The sequence below is a fragment of the Gobius niger genome, assembly GCF_951799975.1.
Source record: "Gobius niger genome assembly, chromosome: 11".
Classification (NCBI taxonomy): Eukaryota; Metazoa; Chordata; class Actinopteri; order Gobiiformes; family Gobiidae; genus Gobius; species Gobius niger.
The window spans coordinates 9544499-9567545 of record NC_136862.1 but is presented as its reverse complement, the minus strand read 5'-3'; the positions used below and the strand labels follow the sequence as shown (position 1 = coordinate 9567545).

Below are 23047 nucleotides of genomic sequence, written 5' to 3'. Positions count from 1 at the left end.
CCAAATTTTAATGTAAACATTGTAACACTAGTACTTTACAGGAGGCCAGTATAGCCATTTTTTTCTGTGGAGATGTTAAAGGACTTCTGACCTATGCATGTTGCAAAAGTTTCCTGTGGATGTGCAATACTCGACACAACTGAAGCGTTCAGTTACTTGGCTGTGTTTAAAGACATGATCAGTCTGCGGATCTGAATCATTCAACCAGACTATGTCTATTTTAAACCCAAATAAATCACTGTTGTACATGACGTGTCGAGCTGCTTCATTTTGACTGTAGTGGTGGTAAACAATGAGCTACGCCGGTGTTTCTCAGCTGGTGCGGCTTCAGGACCCACCGTAACCCTGGTGTAAAGAATTATAGTTATGATAGAATAAGCATTAGATAAGCTTTTAAAGGACATGATCAAAACAACTTAAAAAACAGTAAACCCCCACCTGGACAAAGCACATTTTCTCCATTTCAGTTTGACCCATATCTACAGTAAAAGCTTCTCACCTCATTTGAAAGCTAAGGCCTTCAAAACGTAAGATTTTTGTGCTTTGTTTAAGAAGCTTTTAGATTTGAGTAAAGTCGAACTGGAGAAAATGTGCTCAGTCAAGGTGGAAGTTAAGAGGCTAACAGGTGCTGTTTCTATAATTTTTTAGATTGCAAATCCATCCCTCCATTTTCTTCTGCTTTATCCGGGGGGTCGCGGGGGCAGCAGCCTCAGCAGAGATGCCCAGACTCCCCGATCCACGTACACCTTCTTCAGCTGTTCTGGGGGGACCCCGAGGCGACACCAGGCCAGCTCGGAGACAGAGTCCCACCAGTGTGTCCTGGGTCTTCCACGAGGCCTTGCCCACTAGGACATGCCTGGAACACCTCCCGCGGGAGGCGGCCAGGAGGCATCCGGAACAGATGCCCGAGCCACCTCAGCTGCTCCTTTTGACGTGAAGGAGCAGCGACTCTACTATCCGCGATCTTGTCTTTATGGTCATTACCCAAATCTCATAGAATCTCACCATAGATTTCAAATATTGAAATAAATGCACCCTGGGAAAGGCTGACGATAATCAGTCAGACCCACTGATCATGATTCCGTGGCCCATTTTTGGGTCCCGGACCACCAGTTGAGAACCATCGAACTATACCACTCACCGCACACAAACGGCAAACCCCAGTGGACCTTTTTCCATTACACTTTCTCTTTATCATTTGCTGCTGGTGGCACCAGATATATTAAAGAAACAAATAGCGCATTCATTATTTTTGAGCAGCTTTTAAAACACCAATCAACAGTGTTGGGTAGTAACTGAATACAGTTATACTCATTTTAAGTAACTGTATTCAGGTACAGTCACTCTTTCATGTGAGGGTATTTAGTTACTTTCCTAAAATCAATCAGTTTCAGTTTCATAATCCATCCAGTTTCTTCCACGTGTCCGTTGCCGGGTCGTGGGAGCAGCTGTTGGAGCTGCCCAAATCACTTGCCCCTGCCCCCTACGGCTCCTCCTGCAGGTGGAGGGTTCATTCTAACCAGGCCTGCTGGTCTCTCATAAGTGGCTTCTAAACCGCTCTTTGTCTGACCCGTCAACTTGGAGCTGTTTGCCCTGGGAGACCCGACCGGGGCACGAAGCAGAGCGACAACAGAGCTCAGGATACTTAAGGTGGCGGTTTAAAGTTTCGTAATCAAAACAAGATATTTTCTTTTGATCTTTTCTTTTTAGCATGATTTCATAATCATAATAATTAGAAAGAAAAGATCAAAACGGCGGGAAAAAGTGAAAAAATTCTATTATTTCTCCATATGACGAGCAACCCCTGACCCACCGGAGACAACCAGCCTCACGACCACCTGACAAATACTAGTTTGAGCTTGAAAAATCAATAAGCGTTCATCGCCAGCTTTCTGCTAAATACATTTTTCAGAAAACAAATACAAACACAAGATGCTTGAAGAATTGGACAATTTTGGAATTCTAGGGCCAGGATAACACTTTCATATTTGTAATTATAATAATGTATTACATGTGATTAACTATACGATAATGAGATACATGTTAGTGGCATATTCGTCTGATGATCTTTTGTCGAATTTATCATGGGTTCAGTTCAAGAGATGGAAAGCATTTAGTGAACTCCCTGCTGCCTCTTAGACATTCAGCACATCAGACCTTTCGATCAATAATATTTGAATATATTCGTGTCATAAATGGGGAAACAGTGGTGCGTATTAAGGCGTGTATCAGTACTGGATGCCTGTAAAGAGGAACATACAAAACCATAGATGAAGTTTCCAAACAGCGTGTTTATTTGTGGTAGTGCTGAGCGTCGGTCTGCTCTGTCAGCTCGATGTCCACCTCCAGCTCCAGCTCAGACTGACGTGACACTGAGCTCCAGACCTTCACTTCGATTTACAGGTGACAGAAGAAGAACCGTGTGCTCTGGCATTTCTAGTCTTGTGATCAGAACCTGGTGGAACAGTCCCATTAAAACAACCCTGTCTTTGATGCATCAGTCGTCCATCTTACAGACGGGTTTTATTATTGTGTGTACCGCAGAATCTGAAAATTACATTCAGTATCAGGTCTATTATTATTATTATATTGGTTGCTTTACTTTAGTAGATTTCATTTAAAATAAGCAGCTCTTAATACGTAAATGAGTAGTTTCAGGAACGCTTTTGGACTGATGTGATGGATTCGGGGAACAGGCCAAAACAGTTGCTGAACACTCTCATTAAACACCATTATATCGTCTCAAATCTTCCAAAATAGTTTCCGGATCCTTTGCTCTGAAAGCGGGGCATCAAATAAAGCACTGGAGATACAATTTTGTAGATATATGCACAAATGTAAATGATGTTACGCCCCCTGATTGTGGACAGAAGGAAGACTTTATAAAGACAAAATGGCGTAAAGAAGATTCACCTGATTGAGCAAAACTAGTGTGATTTTTGGATTCATCATAATTGTCCTAAATCAGCTCACAAAACAAAGACATTTTTTGTAAACCAGTGTTATCATTGTGTCATAAACATTTTTAAAATCATGACTAAAAAGACCAGAAATGGGAGAATAAAGCTTTTGATTTGGCCTCAATGCAGGGGCGGACTGGCCATATGTCCATTCTGGAAGAGCACAGAAGGGCCACTGGCTCGAGGGCCACCGGTCCCGCCTCAACCGAGCTTTACCCAAATCTAAAAGCTAAAAAGAAAAGCATCAAAATAGCGAGAAAAAGAGGATGAAAACATGAGAAAAACACGGACAAAAAAATGCAACAAAAAATGATAGAAAAAATAATTAGAAACTCAACAAAAATGTGACAAAAACTCAACAAAAATGTGACAAAAACTCAACAAAAATGTGACAAAAATGTGACAAAAACTCAACAAAAAAGTGACAAAAACTCAACAAAAATGTGACAAAAATGTGACAAAAACTCAACAAAAATGTGACAAAAACTCAACAAAAAAGTAACAAAAATGTGACAAAAATGTGACAAAAACTCAACAAAAATGTGACAAAAACTCAACAAAAAAGTGACAACAACTCAACTAAAATGTGACAAAAACTCAACAAAAATGTGACAAAAACTCAACAAAAATGTGACAAAAACTCAACAAAAATGTGACAAAAACTCAACAAAAAAGTGACAAAAATGTGACAAAAATGTGACAAAAACTCAACAAAAATGTGACAAAAACTCAACAAAAAAGTGACAACAACTCAACTAAAATGTGACAAAAACTCAACAAAAATGTGACAAAAACTCAACAAAAATGTGACAAAAACTCAACAAAAATGTGACAAAAACTCAACAAAAATGTGACAAAAACTCAACAAAAATGTGACAAAAATGTGACAAAAACTCAACAAAAATGTGACAAAAATGTGACAAAAACTCAACAAAAATGTGACAAAAACTCATCAAAAAAGTGACAAAAATGTGACAAAAACTCAACAAAAATGTGACAAAAATGTGACAAAAATGTGACAAAAACTCAACAAAAAAGTGACAAAAACTCAACAAAAATGTGACAAAAATGTGACAAAAATGTGACAAAAACTCAACAAAAATGTGACAAAAACTCAACAAAAAAGTGACAAAAATGTGACAAAAATGTGACAAAAACTCAACAAAAATGTGACAAAAACTCAACAAAAATGTGACAAAAACTCAACAAAAATGTGACAAAAACTCAACAAAAATGTGACAAAAACTCTACAAAAATGTGACAAAAACTCTACAAAAATGTGACAAAAACTCTACAAAAATGTGACAAAAACTCAACAAAAATGTGACAAAAATGTGACAAAAACTCAACAAAAATGTGACAAAAACTCAACAAAAAAGTGACAAAAACTCAACAAAAAAGTGACAAAAACTCAACAAAAAAGTGACAAAAACTCAACAAAAATGTGACAAAAACTCAAAAACATACAAAAGGTGACACAACACAGCAACAGCGCGAGGAAAAGGGTCAGTTTTGTGGGTCTTAGCTTTCAAAAGAGGACAGAATGCATTTGGTTTAGGCGGGAGGTAAGAGGTTGAAATATGTATTTGTGGAAGTGTCGCATTTACGCTAATTTGGGCCAGGCTGGTCAGAGTCCAGGGCTGTTTTTCAGTCCCAGTCCGCCCCTGCCTCAATGAACTTCTTCTTGTTTGTCGTTTGCATTGTCTAATTATAACATTTAAGATTTAGGCCTCTGTAAACCAATAAAGATATACTGGCTCCTAAATTTACAATATAATGAGTTGACTGTGTACACAACGCAACTGCCCACATTAACCAGCTAATCTACTGGGCGTGTGCCTATTCACTGTTTCATCTATTAGTTCATCAGTTTAGTTGTTTATCTCGGTGTTTTGAAATACCCTGCGCAGACAGAATAAGCTTAAGGAGCCCAAAGAATAGGGGTCACACCAGAGTCACTGATTGCCCCATTGTGCTCCTTTGATTGAGTGATACAATCAATATCACAAAACGCCTCAAATGTGATTGAATATAAGAAGCCTGATTGAGTGGATTATCACTGTTCATTATTGTATTAAAAGCTGTAGTGTTTTAGCCTAGCCAAGCCTAGATCAAGATCAAACCAGGACTTAATCAGGTCTACAGTGTCTCAAAAATTGAATAAATTATGTGAAAACTCGGGGGGGAAAACACCAAATCAATGATGACTACTTCAAATAGGCGTCAAAGTGGGACAAGGATATTAAAACTTTCATCTATTTTAGCCAAATTCCACACACAAGGAAGGCTAGAACACCCATTGTTGTATATTTTATGCAGAAAGTGTGTTTAAAAGTGGCACATAGTCTAATTTGGTGGGACAGCTGGGGGACAAAGGTCTTGATGGCTTTGTAGTACAAGCAAAAGAGCGACAGGCAGTCACCCAAAAGCAGAGTTTGCTTGGTGTAGGGATGATTTTTTTTTCATCGTCAAAAGACCGAGGGCCAAACCCCCCCAATTGTGGAATTTCAAAAGCACTACTTTTATCAAATGCCAGTTCTGCTCATCTGCTAAGGCATTTAAAGGGATTGATAGTTGTCAAAATCACCAGGGACCCTACGCACCCATCACACAGTCCCTTAAAGGTAGTGCCTTCAGGGAGGGGAGAGGGACTGCGGAATCTACGGGCCAGTTCCAGTCGACTGATGAACAGTTTCATACACAAGGCCTTCGGGAAGCTGAACGCCCTGCATTGCTTTTTTTGACACTTTTTTCAAGCTCTTAGGTTTCGGTAAAGCCAAACTGGAGACTCTCCCGCCCCCATCTCCATTGTGGACTCCTTCCGTTTCCTGGGCACCACAATTACCCAGGACCTCGAATGGGAGCCAACCATCAGCTCCCATTTGATAAAGAGACCTAATAACTCAGTACAGACTGTAATCTTAACTTAGATCTGCTGCTATCACTTATCACTGTATCACTTTATATCACTTTATCACTTTATGACATTATGCAAATCCAATCCTGTCGTCTTACCATATTTTACCTCTTTTTTTTGGTGTCTTATTTATTTTAATATTCTTTATGCTCCTAAAGCCTTATAGTTTAAAGTTGTATAGCTTATTTTTAACTAAACTCTGCTATATGTTTTTTATGATAGTCTGGAAGGTCTAAATATTTTACAAATTATATAAAATGCGCTAAATCGATGTAGTATATATATTATTTTTTGTGAAGTCCCTCCTTCCCGGAACTCAGCAACTACTCAGGGTCTAGTCTCCTCCCGCGTTGACCAATGAGACGAGCTTTTCCTGTGAACCAGCCTGTCAGGTCCAAACAGGAGGGAAGGGGGAGGGGCCTGATCGTTTATTCAAAATTATGTTCCTGCTTTCCTCATGTTGCAAACTAAGAAGGGCTTTCTGGTTGAAGAGGGGAGGAATTGGATTGTTTACTTTAAAGAGGGGGTATTCTGCTTTTTTCAATCACATGGCACCAGTCTATATCACACTACAATGATGACGAAACCTTCTGTTGGTCTGTAAATGCAGTAAATTAGAATCACTGCCTTGTATAAAATTGCTCTCTCAAAATGGCTGTAGTGAATGTCTTGAAATAGGCCTCTGTCTCTTTAAGAACCTCTGACCCTTTCCGACACACACGGGGTTCTGCTGAGGAGCAGTGGTTGGTTACTCGGCTGGTGACGAAAGCTCGGAGGCGTCTCCAGGAGGTGGGGGCGTTCCTAGGAGGACTCAGGCAAACCTATCCCTAAAATGGCCGCCATCAGAGTTTGTACAGATTACTCAAAAATACGTGAATGTGTCAAGGCAACACTTCAGGCATGTTTTTAATGAGGGAATGACATAATAACATGATGTAAAGTTGTTCCACTCTATCTCTCATCACTTTGCAAACTTACAGACTGTCGCTTTAATGTTGCGCGTCTCCACCGAGAGAAATTCCTAGTTTGTGAACCTGTTTTCAAACAATGGCAATAAAAACTATTTTGATTCTGAAAATGTGCTCGGTTCAGGTGGAGGTTAAGAGATTATTAATCACAATCAGAATCAGAATAGTATTTTAATGCCATTGTTTGTAAACAGGTTCACAAACTAGGATTTTTTCTTGGTGAGACCTGCAACATTAAACATAAAACATGTAACAGGCCTTCGATCTCTCATTTGTATCAAGTTATTTCTCAAAATCATCTCGAGGGCCTGACGTTGCCTTAAAGAATATGAAATGACTTCTAATAAAGTGTAAAATAGCTATCTTTGACTCTGGGTACCAGTCAAAAAAGGGCACCAGTCGGACACAGGCTTTGCCCCCATACCACCCTGCCACTCTTACACTTCCGCCCTATGCCTTAAATAACCTGCAGCAGGACAGGACGGACAGGATATGTAAAATAAGAATGGGCCTAATATCGCCACACGTGCACCGAACACTCAATTTAAGGACGTTACACTAATCTCACAACACGGTAACACAACCGCGCTTCTCATTGGACGAGCGAGCCGTCAATCAGAGCAACGGACCAATCACAGCCACGGATACATGACAGGGGTGGATGTTTTCGCCGTGTACAGTATGCTGCAAAACTGTTGATATTTGTGCCTTTATCGGCGAAAAAGAGGGCTGAAATAAAAGATACGATCCGTGTTGCACTTCGAGGTAAGTGTTGTTGAACTCCCGCGTTGAATTTGCGTAACACTTTATGTCGGTACATCGCGCTGCTCGAACACCCAGGAAGCTTATATCAAGTAGTGGCTGAACTAGTGAGTGGACACTGAGTTGAGTTCATATCAAACGCACCGGGAGCGTTTCGGTCACGTAAATGTCGACCGGCCCCGTTGTGATGGCAAATGTAAAGTTAGTGAGCAGGCTGTAGGCCAATGGTGCTCAGCGTGTGGCTGTGAGCACTTTGCAAACCGGGGGAGGGGAGGGATAGAGGCGACAGGAGACTGTTCTCCCCACAGCGCGGAGGAAAACGAAAGTCGTTTTATATGCATTGTGTGACTGAACAAGTTTGCGTTTCGGCGAGCACGAACGCCCCCCGCTGTCGTCTCTGCGTGTTATGGGCGAAGTTGTGATTTTTAGCCTCGATAACATCCATCATCATTCTGGTAAAGTAGACTGCGTTGTATCACTGTCAAGCCGCGCAGGGGCCACGCGACGCACTTCCGGTTTGGACGGAAAAATAAAAGCGTTTTTTTTTCTGCAGGTCAAGTTATACTAAATTATAAAGTCTCCATTTACGCTGCAGATGTAATACTCAAATCAATTAAACGCTTTATTCGTTCCCAGAGGGGCACTTTTAATGCTTTTGGAAATATGACGTATTCAGAAGGATAACGTCATTTGTATTTGTATGCTGCTGACAGGAAGTGACATAGATAAAGGTTAGTCATTCATTTCCTATTGACTTAACATGGTTGGCAAGGCAACAGTTTGAAAGGAATAGGCCACCGTTTTTACATACTGAGATATGTTCTTACCTGAGCTTTGACGAGTTCTTCACAGCGCAGACGGCGTTAGCATTTAGCCTCTAGCTCCAAAACAGGTCAAGACAGAAGCTACCAAGCTCTTCCACGTTTTCCCTATTTAAATATGGTTACGTGAAGTGTTACACTACAAAGTATAATTACACAAAATTAAACAATGTGGATTTTCTAAGTGGATAAAAGGGGGAACTATATTGTAAGGCGTAATAATACCAGGAGTAGTTTGGCATCCGCACAGTAAAGTGAAGATAATACTGCGCGGATTTCGAACTACTCCTGGTATTATTACGTCTTACAATATAGTCCCCCCCTTTTATCCGCTTAGAAAATCCACATTGTTTAATTTTGTGTAGTTATACTTTGTAGTGTAACACTTCACATAACCATATTTAAATAGGGAAAACGTGGAAGAGCTTGGTAGCCCCTATCTTGACCTGTTTTGGAGCTGTAGAGGAGAGGGGGAGAGGCTAAATGCTAACGCCGTCTGCGCTGTGTTTACGTGATTGAAGGTACGGGTGAAGACCAGACAGGTCCTAAAGAACTCGTCAAAGCTAAGGTAAGAACATATCTCAGTATGTAAAAACGGTGGCCTATTCCTTTAAATTGTTTTCCTTCATCTATGTCACTTCCTGTTCGTGTCCAATAAGGAAGTGAAACTGTAAACATCACAGAAATGCCCAAACTAAAGAAAACTGGGTGCGATCTAAAAATTGTGTCTAATGTGTCATATGCACTTTAAAGAAACAGGCCACTGTTTTTCCATACTGTGATATGTTCTTACCTGAGCTTAAAGAAGTTGATACGTACCTGTCTGGACTGTGTGAGTGCCCGTGGAAGAGTGTGGTCGCTTCTAACTTCACCCCCGTTTGGAGGTGTAGGAATATGCTGAGAGAGGCGAAATGCTAACAACATCTTTGGTCGTTTTGTGTGACTGAGGGCACACACAAAGACCAGACAGGTACGAATCAACTCATCTAAGCTAAGGTAAGAACATATCACAGTCTGGAAAAATGATGGCCTGTTCGTTTAAAGAGGGGGTATTCTGCTTTTTTCAATCACATAGCACCAGTCTATATCACACTACAATGATGACGAGACCTTCTGTTGGTCTCTAAATGCAGTAAATTAGAATAACTGCCTTGTATAAAATTGCTCTTTCAAAATGCCTGTAGCAAATGTCTTGAAATAGGCCTCTGTCTCTTTAAGAACCTCTGACCCTTTCCGACACGCCCCCTCCACACGCTGTCTGTGGCATCAGTGGGGAGGGGGTTCTGCTGAGGAGCAGTGGTTGGTTACTCGGCTGGTAACGAAAGCTCGGAGGCGTCTCCAGGAGGTGGGGGCGTTCCTAGGAGGACTCAGGCAAACCTATCCCTAAAATGGCCGCCATCAGAATTTTTACAGATTACTCAAAAATACGTGAATGTGCCAAGGCAACACTTCAGGCATGTTTTTAATGAGGGAGTGACATAATGACATGATGTAAAGCTTGAAAAAGTAAATTTTGCATAATACCCCCCTTTAAAGGCACCCAACGCAGCTCTTTATCTGACACAGAGCAAAAACAAAAAATGAAATAACTTTTTTGTGATGCCTAGATACCCATATTTGTCATCTAGAACCGGAAATCATTTTAAATGTGTATCATCGATTTCAGCCGAAACATCTTTCTTTAGTGCTGTCACTGGACCCGACAGACATCAAAACTAAGGCTGCACAATATATCGTGAAAAGTATCATATATATATTAGGTGATGTAATATCTGTATCGCAAGAAGCCACAATATAACGCAACATCTCTAAAGTCTTCATCTGACTGAGAGCGACAAAAACAAACAATGAACAGAACTTGATGTGTAAAAGTTCAGTTTTAGTTAAACATTTCCTAAATTAGTTAAATTTTACCTGTTTTGATCCTGACATTGTGTTTTGTGATGACATTTGTTTTCTGAAATACTTGCGAATTGTTTAATTGAATGGAACGTATATCGTGTTGAAATGGTTTGGTAAAATATCACAATAATGTTGTTATTGCAATATTGCGTTTTCTCGGTACCTTGTGATACTTATATTTTTTCTATACCAGTATACGGTACTTCATCTTTTATTTCGATACCATACTGATATTGTTTGATGGTACACAGCCCTATTAACATGCAATTCTTTTTATAACCATGATAAATATGAACAATTGAACTGTGAACAAAATCGTAAAATCTTTTTTCAGCAAACCAACTCCCAAGTACAGTATGAAAAGTTCACAATTGATGCAATATCGGGTAAATGTTTGTGGCGTTACATCTGGAGACGCCAAGCTGGATGATGATCGCTATGGGACGCCACCACACCGCACTGTATCAATCTGTGTGCCGGCAGAAAGCCCCAGAAGTATCCTATTGTACATGTTTGAGTGGGAGAGGAGCCAGGAGCACCGGGAGGAAACCTAAGGAGAGAATGTATGAACTCCACACTCCATGCCAACACCGACACAACAGCGGAGACTCAAAGGAGACGACCTGCTCTACGATCTGACTGTCGACTCACATCATTTTATTAGCAGGCAAAAAATGGGGAAAATTAGGAACTTGTTTCATTTGCACTTCCTGTATATTTTTAAGTTAGGGGGCATAATTTAACACTATTTTCCACAATGAAATCTCATCCGATGCAGGGTCATAGAGACTTCCTTCAGCTCGACACAGTCTTCCTCCTCCAGAGTAATCCTGAAGCGCTCCGAGACCAAAGGGTGGTTCCTCCAGTGTGTCCCATTGGTCTTCCCCAGGGTCTCCTGCCACCAGTGGGAAATGCTCGGAAAACCTTATGAGAGAAGCACAGAGGACCTCAGCCCACTCCCCTCAACACTCAGGAGCAACGTCTCTACCTTAAGCTCCTCCAGTGTGGGCCTTTATCTGAGGAAGCGCACAGCCACCCTCTGAAAGAAACTCTTCCCATTCATAGTTGCATTAGAGCTATAGCTCGTGATATAATTAAGACCCTCCCCATTTCCCACCAATGAGAAGTCCCGGGTTTTAAATATTAATGTTGGTCCCGTTACATTGTGCATACGTGAGTGCGTAGCTCCTGCAGCCACTCTTCAGTTTCTGGGTCCGGTCAGTGACAGCTGAGCCACTTCCGGTGAGCTCGCGCTGCATCCACGCAGACTTGACGCGTGCGAGTGCAGCCAGTGCAGAAGTGTGTTATGATGTGTCAATAAGTTAAAACTGGTCGCACCGATGATGAGAGGGACCTCTCGTTTCATGCGTTGGGCGTTTGAGGTAGGTTCATGTATATACGACACGCTCATGACAGAAAACTTGTAGTTTTATTGATTTTTCGCCATATTCGGCCGCTAGTTCCCTGCTTCTCAGTTACAGAAAAAATGTTATTATCGCTGCTCTGGACATGATGTCCGCCTGCTGGCTTTGCTCTGAATGTGTCGTAGTCCCTCGACATTTCCTTGCAAATCAATTCCATCTATTAAAACTTAGTACTCATTCAATTATCAGACATGCTTCTCAGTTATCCTTGACTTCAATCTGAAATCGCAGTGGAAATGAATGGCAAAGCAACTGTTCCTGAGCTGCTGACTTGCCCCGCTCTTCCTCCGCATCAAATGGTCACTAATCAGCCACGAACCTCCGTGACAGAAAAAGTGTTCAACATGCGTTTCCCAGTGTTTCCCCCTAAATGTGACCATAAACTATCATCACTGCTGTAAACGGACCGTTTGTCGTTTGAGGAACCAATGCATGTAATAACAGTGACACGTCCAGTTAGCAGCAGCGGTGCTAGCAAGCTAACTAGCTACTTTTATTCCCAGTTACAGTGCGAGGAAATGGAGCAGCTGCTGTGCAGAGCAGTGCCCACAGATGTATATACCTGGACAGAACAACTCGTGTTTAATTAATCATTAGAGATGTTTGAGGCTGTACTGTCAGCGGAGAGTTCAGTGACAGAAATACCCCCAGTGCTGCACTGGACTTGGCGTTTCCCCTCCAATCCTCAGCAAGATGGACTCGCTTTCGGCTTGTCTGTCTTGTCAAAGCCCACATCGACATTTTGCTCGAAGATGAAAACGTGCGCTAAGTGAATGACGGCTCGTGCCTTTAACAGTGTGATCATTTTTCAGGGGAAGTCTCTCCATTTCCACTGTTGTCGTGTGTGAAAGGCTGAATACAGGTCTGAAGTGTGACTCTGAAGACGGGCATCAGCACTTTTACCTGAGAGGCTGGCCCTCTGCGCAGGAGCTTTTGCCTCTGCGAGATAATTGTAGGCTGCATAATGTCGCGTGAAATGCACACAGTGGTCGCCAGGTTTTGGCCTACATGTCCACAGTTGGCTACAGATGGCGACACCAGTGATCGACGGTCGGATGAGACAAAATGTCCCACCACAGTTTGAGAAGGATCTAGTGCAATGCGCGGTGGCAAAGTTGCTTCGCTCTACGTTGAGCTGCAGCCTCGCGTTTAAGGGAGAATTGTTGAAAAGAAGCCAGTGTCATGCATGCTTTACTGAGAGCGATGTCTTGTATTTTATAGGTCATCGTCATTGCATGAGGCTGTGGCAGATTCATCTTCATCACTCATAACAGCATTTCCATACTATTTCTTCAGTAAGTATCCCGTTCTCCACCCTACTTTCATAACAGAGTACACATTAAACTGTCCATCGTCCTGCTGTAAGCAGTGCCAGTTCATTTACTGTATTTTTTCATTATTATTATTAATAATTATGTTTGCAGATCTACTTAATTTTTTTTGGGGGGGGGACATTTTTGCATTGACATTTTAACATCCAATGGCCTTTGCTAAATGAATACGTACATAACAAGGAAACAGAAATCACACAACAATGTGCTTTTTGATACTTTAGGGTGTATCAGTTTTGGACGCGTACACAGACGTGTGTTTCTCTTGCATGAAGAAAAGTATCACTTATAGTTTTTTTACTTGCCATAATCAAAGGAACGAGTGAAACATGTATCCACAACATTACAAATGTGAAATTCACCTTTGAGCTGAGTTCTATAGTAAAACATATATATAGAAAATGTAATACACATTAAAGAATATGTTTGTTTTATAAGGAGTTGTTTGATAGTGTAACCATAAGTGCTCTCATGGGGCTGTAGGTGCGGTAGTACCATGAAGGGTGGAGGAGCTGGAAAGGAACCACCAGTTGCTGGAGAGGTCGCTGGGAAACGGCCCAAGCGCAAATGTCTGCAATGGCACCCGCTTCTCTCCAAAAAGACCCTGGACTTTTCGGAGGAGGAAGAGGAGGAGGATGAAGAGGAGCTGGAGAAGATCAGTGGTCAAGTGAGGAATAGCAAATGTAACCCTTTAGTTTGTGGGTGGTAACATGCTAATACATGCAAACATTCATATCAGGGTTGTCTAACTTACACACTTCATTTCTTTATTCTGATTATGAGGAGGTAACTAAAGCCATTTGCTGCTTCTAAAAGGACACAGGTTAACACGGTCACTCACTCATGACAGCATGACAGAGGCTGACCAATAAGAAGAGCAAGTAGGAAAGTCTGCATTGGAGCTTCTGCATTAAATTGAGAAGCACAGAATCACTATATACCAGCCTCTTCAAATGGGAATCATCTCAGTGATCAGATTATGATTTGATTTTTATCGTCCTATTCAAAAGTATGTCAAGTTTAGAGACCACCTCACTCCATTCAGAGAAACGGCATGTGTTCGAGTCATTGCAGTGCATAGTTTTGTAGCTGTTTTCTGAGGGTTTGTCACTGTGCTGTAGGACCAGGGCTCGCAGGCCCACTGTGGAAGCGCCACAGAAGTGGACGATGACTCCACTGAGCAGCGGGCGCGCAGACCCATGAATGCCTTCCTCCTCTTCTGCAAACGCCATCGCTCTTTAGTGCGGCAGGAGCACCCTCGTCTGGACAACCGGGGAGCCACTAAGATCCTGGCCGACTGGTGGGCAGTGCTGGACCCCAAGGAGAAACAGAAATACACTGACATGGCCAAGGAGGTAAGGGCTCACTATTATTGTCCATTTGATCTACTACACATGTTTAATAAAACTCTCTATGCATGAAGCTGGATACCTTCAGTACACACCTCTTTACAAAGGAATCCTACATTTTCTGTGAATGACTTTATTTCAGTACAAAGATGCTTTCATGAAGGCCAACCCTGGATACAAATGGTGCCCTACTACAAGCAAACCGGTGAAAAGCCCTCCCTGCCAGTCAGTGAACAGTGCCCGCAAAAAAGTCTGGCCCTTCATCTCCAGCCCGTGCAAAGACGCAACCACTGCCAAAAAAGTGCCCAAACCCGACAGCATGCCACAGTTAAACTTCGCCATGGCAGGTTCGTACGACTCACAGCAGGGATTGCGGTCGTGAAATTGGAGATGATTTCAGGATATTTGAAACATTTACAGTATTTACAACCGCATACAGAGGCAAAATCATCACTATAACATCACTAGCCTGTAATTACACAAATAAATCTCGAATGCTCTGTTCCAAATCAGATCCTACAAAGATGGGAGGCCTCAGTATGCTGCTTTTGGCTGGAGAACATGCCCTCACAAACCGAGAGGTGAGCGCCGTTAGTCATGTGTAATACTCTAGGTCTCCAGAAGATGGCCACGAAGAGCTGATGTAACTGTGCTACCTTTAGGACGTGCTATGAATCTCTGCTGTTAAGAGAAATCTGAATAGAAAAAGACTTTTGCTTATGCTGTCTGTGTTTGTAGATCCCGTCAAGCACTAAACCGAGTTTACCTGAACCGGCAGGAGAAAGTATTCCAGAAAATAAAGATGAGGTTGGTGTTTGAGTGCTTCCTCTTTGCACATTCAATATTTTCCTGTTCACATAAAAGTAGTCGATGGTTGCAGATGGTTGTACATTAAACAGGGTTTCCGCGGGGCATTAAAAAGCTTAAGTCATTAATTGAATTCTGCCAAAATCAAGGCCTCAAATTTTTATTAAAAAGCATTAAATTGGATTCAAACTGGCATTAAGGTTACATGTATTGGAAAATTATGACATCGATCAACAATTTTACTACATAAGTTTATTGAAGATAACAACACTTATTCCACTGCCGCTTTGGCTGAAATGGACCAATTCTCTTTGCTTAAAAGTTGCCTGTTTTATCCAGTTATCTTTCCTCTTTTTGATTAAATGAAACATGCGCCGATTCTTTCTGCGTTTGTAGCATTAAAATAGATTATTTGGCCACCTGTAGAAACCCTGATTGAAACATTTTACTGGTGTTATTTCACTTAGATATTGACAGGAGTTGTTCCGAAGAGAGTCCCCGTCACGACTAAAAACAGGGTCGTGACTGCCCTCTCTCCTCGAGCAGAGGTGAGTTCTCCTTCGATTATCACTGTGTACTGACAGACAGTCAGTTCACACATGAACAAAGCACAATTCAAACATAGCTGTTGCTTCATTCACAGTCGTCTGTGGCTCCTGACGTCAAACCGTGTGGACAGTCTGCTCTCTTTCAGCTTGCAGAGGTAAAGGTCATCATTGTATAATGCTGCTCCATACATGTTAATGCTTTATTATAATGATCATTTAAGGTCTGTGAATCGTCTCTATTGAGCCTCATTCTTGTGTCTTCTGTGTTGAAAAGATGTGTTTAGCTTCTGAAGCACAGAAGATGGACACAGCGGTTGCTCAGCCGGAGGACAGCTGCTCTAGCCCTGCCCTGCAGCAGAACGCAGTCAAAGCTGAACTCAAGGAGGAGAATGACAGCACTGACGACAACCCTCCTGCCACGCACACGAGCCTTGCTCCCTCACCTCCCTCCAGTGATGCCACGCCCCTGCTCAGCTCCCTAAACCCCCGCGTCAAGAAGAAAGCCAAGAAGAAAGAAGAGTCAAAGGTAGAAGATGCGGAGGAGACGCCGAGTCCAGCTAAGGTCATGAAAATGATGGAGAACCGAGGAAAGACTGTGGGCGACTTGATTTCGACGACGATTGAAATAGTGGCTAAAGGAGCCTGGCAAGAACAAGGGAAGAACGGGATCCAAAACAGCCTTATATGTGGGAACCTTACGCCGCCCAAAAACAAGGGTAAACCCAAAATGAAAACCTGTACGGAGCAGGCCGAGGCTGTGGTAGAGAGCAGTGCACAGAACTCTGACGTGGAAGTGAAGAGCGAAGAAATGGCGGACACGAGTTTGAAGACGGAGTCATCAGAGGCGATCACTGAGAGTAAGGAGAGTCAGGACGCCATGACTGAAGCAGAGCAGATCTCCGATAAGACGCTGGAGGACAAAAGCAAAGACGGGCTGATGGAAGGAGAGGCCAACGCTGAGGGCAGAGGATCGAGGAAGTCTGAGCGGAGCTGCAAAGGCGCCTTGTACAAGACACTGGTTTCTGAGGGGATGCTGACGTCTCTGCGGGCCAACATCGACCGAGGTACAAGCCTAATCAACACATTGTGCTGAAAGTGTAATGTTTATACCGCAGATGAAGGAGCTGGTTGTGTGTTTGTGCACAGGTAAAAGAGGTGCCTTACGTGCATCTGATAATGATGCGAACTGGACTGAAGACAGCTGGGCGCTCACGCAGATGGGAACTAATACCCCTAAGAAGCTGAAGAAGTCCAAGTCCAAAGATGACACTTCCCCAGGGTGAGTCATACTGTCAAATGATTGATGGGAAAAGTCATGTTTTGTACGCCGACTGCAGTAATCCTATTATGCCATGTGATAAAGTCATGTATTTGTGTGCAGCCTGGGGAAACTGGAGGAAGAATTTGAGAAGAAGTTCAACAGCCTGCCTCAATACAGTCCCATGACGTTTGACAAAAAGGGCGCAGCTGTTGCAAAGAGAAAAAGGAGCGACAGCGGCGCCCAAGACGAGGCCCCAAAAGCCGGTAAAGGTGACCAGAAAACATCATCGTTACTATTGTCCCTCCATTTTGCTCTCCCACATTTTCATACTTCAATTGTGTGTAGCGTCAAGCAAGTGCATGGATTTCTCAAGGATTCATTCCCATCTCCCTTATTTTCTTTTGCTATATCAGGACCATCTCCATCTCTGAAAAAGACTTCATTCCACAAGATTGTTAGGAAGCATAAGCTCAAAAAGGACAAGCCAGTTCCGGTGGAAAGAGGTGAACTGGGATGTTGCTTGTAAATTCACGCATGCCGTAAACATGTCTGGACAAATTGAAATAAAAAATGTAACGTTGTTGAAGGATTTGCGTTGTTTAATGAGCTTTGTTCCTTGCAGTTCTGGCTCAGAATGATGCCACCTTTCTAGAGTCAACGACAAAAGCCAAATCATGTGCCCCAACTGCCATCATGTGCCCGGACACCCAGGGCACCGCTATGGAGATGCTCGTGGGTAGCCAGAAGAGGAAAGCTCGGAAGACCAAGATCACACACTTGGTGCGCACAGCTGATGGGAGCGTGTCTCCAGTGGAAGGTTTGTGCTTTGTATATGACTTGTACACGACTGTTAATATGTGAAATGATGTGCCAGAAAGAAGGTCTATAGTGAAACGCTGTGTTTTCAGGGGACAAACCCAGAGAACTGATCCAGGAACAGGATAAGAAGCCATTTCCCCAACAGAATTTATGCAATGAAAAAGGGTGCTATAGCAATCCCACTGAAGAGGAGACGGAGATGAGCGCCATACCACAGGATCTGCCTGCGTTTTTCAGTTTGGCAGCCCTTGCTGAGGTCGCTGCTATGGAAAACGCTCACAGGTGAGAGATGGAGCTATTCAGTAACGCCGTATTGGCCAGTTCACCAGAATACTGACGTGCGTGTGCCGTTTCAGAGGCCAGAGAAGTTTGGCTGACAGTCAGAAGAAGGAGCTTGCGCAGACTCCAGTCCTCATCTCCTGTGCTGATCAGTGAAACTGTGGCTGACCTACTGAGATACACAACATGGACACTGGTAGTTAAGCAACGCCGTTTGTCAGCTGAATAGCCACACAGCAGGGAGATCGGATCAAATGCCTTGTATAGACTTTACCTTCCCCTCTTGTGGTTATTTAGTGAGAGCGAGGGATCTCCATGGAGCAAAGAGACAGCACTGCTTCCCCCCTGCTGTTTCCCCCAAAGCCTCCATGGTAAGAGGGAGGATGTCTTGTATTCCTCTCACCCGTGTAGATGCTCTGTTAGCACCTGTGGAAGAACCAAGCTGTTCTCTCAGTGCATGACCTCCTTCTGAGGCGATTGTCTGGGATCATTGTATGGTTATGCAGTTTAAGCTAGTATCTTAGGTATACATCACTTCTCCAAATGGTTGTTTTTAGAAAACCTGGCTTTCTGTCACCTTGTTACCTCACACTTACCTACTGAGAAGCAACCTCTGGTAGAATACCTCTGTATTTATTAGCTTGTACCTTCCTTTCCTCCAGCTTCAACCCAAAATGATTGAACCAGGGTAAAAGATTGTGATGAACTCACTTCCACACGTGACATTGCATAGTTTTCCCTTTGGTACACACCAGTTTGGCGCACATAAAGTATGGTTATAATAATGGTTGAGTAGTTAATGTTGATGCTACTGTTACAGAGTTTGTAGTAGCTCCAATAATCATGTTAGACTGAATGTGTGAGAATAGTGCTTACCCTTGCATCTTTGCTGAGGTTGACTTTCGCTAAGGCTCTTTGTCTTGTTGATCCTTTAGTTGTTTTCCCTGTGAGTTTTCTGAGCTGTTTGCTTAATGATATGAGGAAGCTGTTTAATAATGTCTCAAATATAGCCTTAACCTTAAGCCCTTTTTGTCACAAAGCCGGTCGAGGACTGGTTCCTTGCTGAATGCCATCATCATTCTGAAGTCCGTAGAAAACTTAAAGCAGTTTTGTACTTGATTATGTTGCAGTTTGCGTAGCAAATAGAATGGTTGTGTGTGACATAACGATAGGTGTTTTTTAATAATTACATGTAGGTAACCACTGCACTAATTAGTAGCTTAGGTTTGAGTTCCTCTGAGTAATACATGTCGTCTCCTGTCACACTGTATGCAAATCCCCAAGCACATCTAAGAATCATGAACTTGTGTGTCATTGTAAATCAATATTGAATATTGAGTCCAGTCCGTCAGCCATGTCATGCATGACCTCAGAGCATTTGAGGCATTTGACGATATCCTTTTGTCGTTTCTTTCCTATTTTGGCCTTTTGAGATTTTTTGCCAATCAATACTAATGATCTTTCTTATTGTTAAGCATAGGAGAGTTATTTATATGTAAATCGTGAATTTGTGTGCTTCTGTTAGCATTATGCTTTTACTTCACTTTGCTAATCATTCCTTTTCTGCCTGTGTCTTGGTTACGCATGTGCTTTTTACGTGGTAGGTGTAGTGAGTGACAGCAGAGGATTGAAAGAGTGATCTTTATGATGTGGAGGAGTGCCTAACGCAGTGGAGAATCATGATTCAAAAGCTACAGAAAACAACAATGCCACCTCTTCACTCACTGATGTTACCTTTGACGGTTTTGTCCTCATTTCTGTCCAGTTTATTTCTATCAATTAAGTAAAGGTTAGTTTACTTAGTGTAGGTTAAGACTGTTGTCTGAGATCAAGCTCTCAATAAATCCATGCATGGAAGCTTTCCAGTCAAGCAATAGTCGCAAATGCACCCTCTACATAACTGTGTGCATTTGAAATAGACTGACATATTACAAAAGCACGAAAACTCTCAAACTGTTCTTGAATGAAGTATTTTCTCTCAAAAACCAGACATTGTTATATGAAATGTTTTGTATGAACCTCTGTGGAACAATGTCATAAATTGACTGACCTCTGGAATAATTGACCAATATGTTTCCACTTGAAGGAAACCGCAGTGTGCTCTATTCTCCTTATAGCATAATATGCCATATTTATATTTTTTGAAACAAAGGATAGCTATATTATCATTTTAAAGCAGTAACTGCTATAGTTCTTCCACTGGTTTAGATCAGTGTAAATCTTTGCAAGACAAAGTAAATGTCTTCCCCAATATATTTTGCTTATAGCAAATTAAGTTTATTGACGTTTGCCAAAGAAAAGGGAGAGTTATATTCAAACAGAAACCATATTTAATAAAGAAATAGGGGCTGGTCTGACAGTGCACTTCGTTTTCTAGGTGTTAATCTTCAGGTAACAATTTCAGCACAAGTCATGTATGTCTCATGGGTGTTTGAAGCCACAGTTGCAACAAAAGGGCACTGCTGAAAGCCTATTTTATTATACAGTATTTGCACCTTACGACATAAACCAAAATTATCACAATCTTGAATAAAAATGAATATTAAATCCTGTCCCAATTCTAAAAAGTTCTATGCGTTGTAACGATTAGAAATATTCAATTCTATTTCAAGAGCTCACACTTCTACAAACAGCCATAAAACCGAACTCTTTTTCCAGATCTCATACTTTTCTATAGAAATGCTTCTATAAAGTTGAAATTCCTCGTTGTTACCTAAATGACTATTATATCCTTTTGTGCTAGTACTGTCTTCTTGAATGTAATCATTTTGTACCTGTATTTTTCTAATTGAGTCTTGATTGTACTGTATGTATGCTAGGTATACGATTCCTTAGGTGCATAGTATGTTACAAGTTACAACCGGTTCTTGTGAGAAGATCGCTGCTGCACTGCAAATTCAGTGGAAATGTGTGAAGTTTGTTTGATCATCTACTTGACTGAAATCTCTGAGAGAGTTTGCCGTAGTGCTGGGACAGTCGACACCCCTGTTTTTTTTTGTTTTTTTTGTTTTTGTTTTGCCATAAGTGAACGTTCCGGATCCAGGACAGTGTGAAACAGGGGCACTCCTGCAGTCAGACTAAACATTTGAATGCGTGAGTTTCAGCTTATTTATTACTGTTCCTTTTTTATAGATGTATTGTAGGTGAATCACTAATATACAATTGAAATTGATTATGCATTATACATGAACGTGTATAAGATTATCTATCTACCCTTTACTGGAATGTAGATCATGGAGTCGCTTTCCTCTAGTTTGTACAACCTGCACTTGATCTTATGTTGAGAGTCACCGTGGCAGATTCGTTTGATTGTCGTTAAAAGCCTTGCCTTACTGGAACCCCTGCTTAATGAGGGATCCCTTAGCCATCTCACCTCACCTTCCCATCCCACCAATTGTGTCATAACACTGTTTGATGATGCAACTGTTATTTCTTTTACACTTTACTGCTGACGCAAATATAACTTGTCGAACACCTATTAAAATAACAATACCATTACTGTTTGTGATTATTGAATATACAGTGACATTTTGACAGTTTAAATAGACCACTTAAAGGGACTAGATAAGAGTTGGCTATTTTTATGCTCACTACTGCCACCTCAGGTCTTAAGTGTAACTGCAGCTCTATATTAAGCTTGTGCATGACAGACCCGAATTGACAACTTTTTGAGTGATAGTTCAGGATTTTAGAGGCAGTTGTGGTGTCTGGGCTCATTCTACACATTAGGACATTGCTAGAACATGAAGGGGGAGGAACATACTTAATTGTAACATTTTTAACTCTGTATAGTCCCTTTAAGGGGAGACACTACAGGCAAAACTCTTTTTTTTTTCAGTTTTCAGGTTTTTTGGCCAAATTGGTCTCTGAACATATAAGCTTTCACCCGGAAACCGAAAATATGCCTAATCTTCACAAAAACATGATTAGATATTGCGCTGATTCAATGTTTGCCCATAGACTTATATGGGACAATGCAATTTCAAGGCCCTTTTTCTCAAAACACATTTTTCTGACATTGCGGCGACACTATGTCCACGTCAGTCGGACCTAAAGACTTCAAATTTTCCAGCCTTGGACTGAACAATAGTTGGAAGATTTTTATTATTTAATCCCTAGCCCCATTTATTGAGTTTTGAATGTCAAAAAATTAGGCGAAAATTACATTTTTACAATTTTTCCACTAAAAACAGCTTATTTTAAAACTAAACAAGAAATCCAAAATCCCCTCTGAGAAAGTCTTGGTAACTCATTCATCAATAAAATGAAACCATAAATTCGAATGTAGCTCTATCCATTATTCAGATCTCGTCGCCAAAAATAAGGGAAATTTGGGGCATTTTTAGGCATAAAACACCTTGTTCTTATATGAAAAGATAAAATGACAGAAAACTTGCCATGTATTTTTTCCTCACATTTATGCCAGCAGCAAAAGTTTCAAATTGATATCTGTAAATATATTTATTTTTCCTATTCACCTGCAGTGTCTCGCCTTAAGAGCCATACTCTACAAGAGTGCTGGAACAGAGATAGAAAGATTCCCCGAAGGTTTTGTCCCCTGCAGTTCCAGAAAATAAATCTGTTTTGTTTGTAGGCCTCAGTTTCAGGCCAATTGGTAAACTAAATGAACAAATCTAAGTGCTTTATTGTCATTATACAAACGAAACAGTGTTCAGGTGTCAGTTCTGAGCTGCTGCAGCTGAGCCGCGCTGCCACTGTGTGTCAACCTGACCCGCATGACCTTGGAAGACGGGGTAAATGTAGCATCTGGAAGAAACCTGCCTGGCTGCGCTGTGTCTTCTCTGATCCTCTGAAAGCGCCTCCTGGGTTCGTCCCTGTTTCAGAGCGTGGTGTTCTGCACTGGTCAGCTCCACTTCCTCCTTCCTCTTCCTCCTGCAG

The 23047-nt window shown here is 41.8% G+C and overlaps 1 protein-coding gene across 7 annotated transcripts; it reads left to right on the top strand.

The window, feature by feature from the left end:
• The first annotated feature begins 7501 nt into the window (after positions 1 to 7501).
• bbx (BBX high mobility group box domain containing) lies at positions 7502 to 21634 on the top strand. Of its 7 annotated transcripts, none has more exons than XM_079565600.1 (16): positions 7511 to 7610; positions 12976 to 13049; positions 13569 to 13752; positions 14207 to 14440; positions 14577 to 14781; positions 14948 to 15015; positions 15173 to 15241; positions 15709 to 15789; positions 15885 to 15944; positions 16064 to 16853; positions 16936 to 17068; positions 17171 to 17319; positions 17464 to 17553; positions 17673 to 17867; positions 17959 to 18151; positions 18226 to 21634. In XM_079565600.1, exons 3-16 carry the CDS (start codon positions 13582 to 13584, stop codon positions 18302 to 18304), a joined length of 2517 nt encoding a protein of 838 aa, XP_079421726.1. In that variant the 5' UTR covers positions 7511 to 7610; positions 12976 to 13049; positions 13569 to 13581; the 3' UTR covers positions 18305 to 21634. The 7 variants fall into 7 exon arrangements, with proteins under 7 accessions (XP_079421728.1, XP_079421726.1, XP_079421729.1 ...); XM_079565603.1 differs by lacking the exon at positions 7511 to 7610 and adding an exon at positions 11574 to 11712 and having other exon boundaries at positions 17171 to 17313; XM_079565599.1 differs by lacking the exon at positions 7511 to 7610 and adding an exon at positions 11574 to 11712.
• Positions 21635 to 23047: the final 1413 nt, after the last annotated feature.

Coding starts and splice junctions, on each gene's coding strand:
- bbx (XM_079565602.1), top strand. CDS start 13,582: ATGAAGGGTGGAGGAGCTGGAAAGGAACCACCAGTTGCTGGAGAGGTC. Junction 17,868..17,958: donor GAGCGTGTCTCCAGTGGAAG/GTTTGTGCTTTG, acceptor CTGTGTTTTCAG/GGGACAAACCCAGAGAACTG. Junction 18,152..18,225: donor GCTATGGAAAACGCTCACAG/GTGAGAGATGGA, acceptor GTGCCGTTTCAG/AGGCCAGAGAAGTTTGGCTG.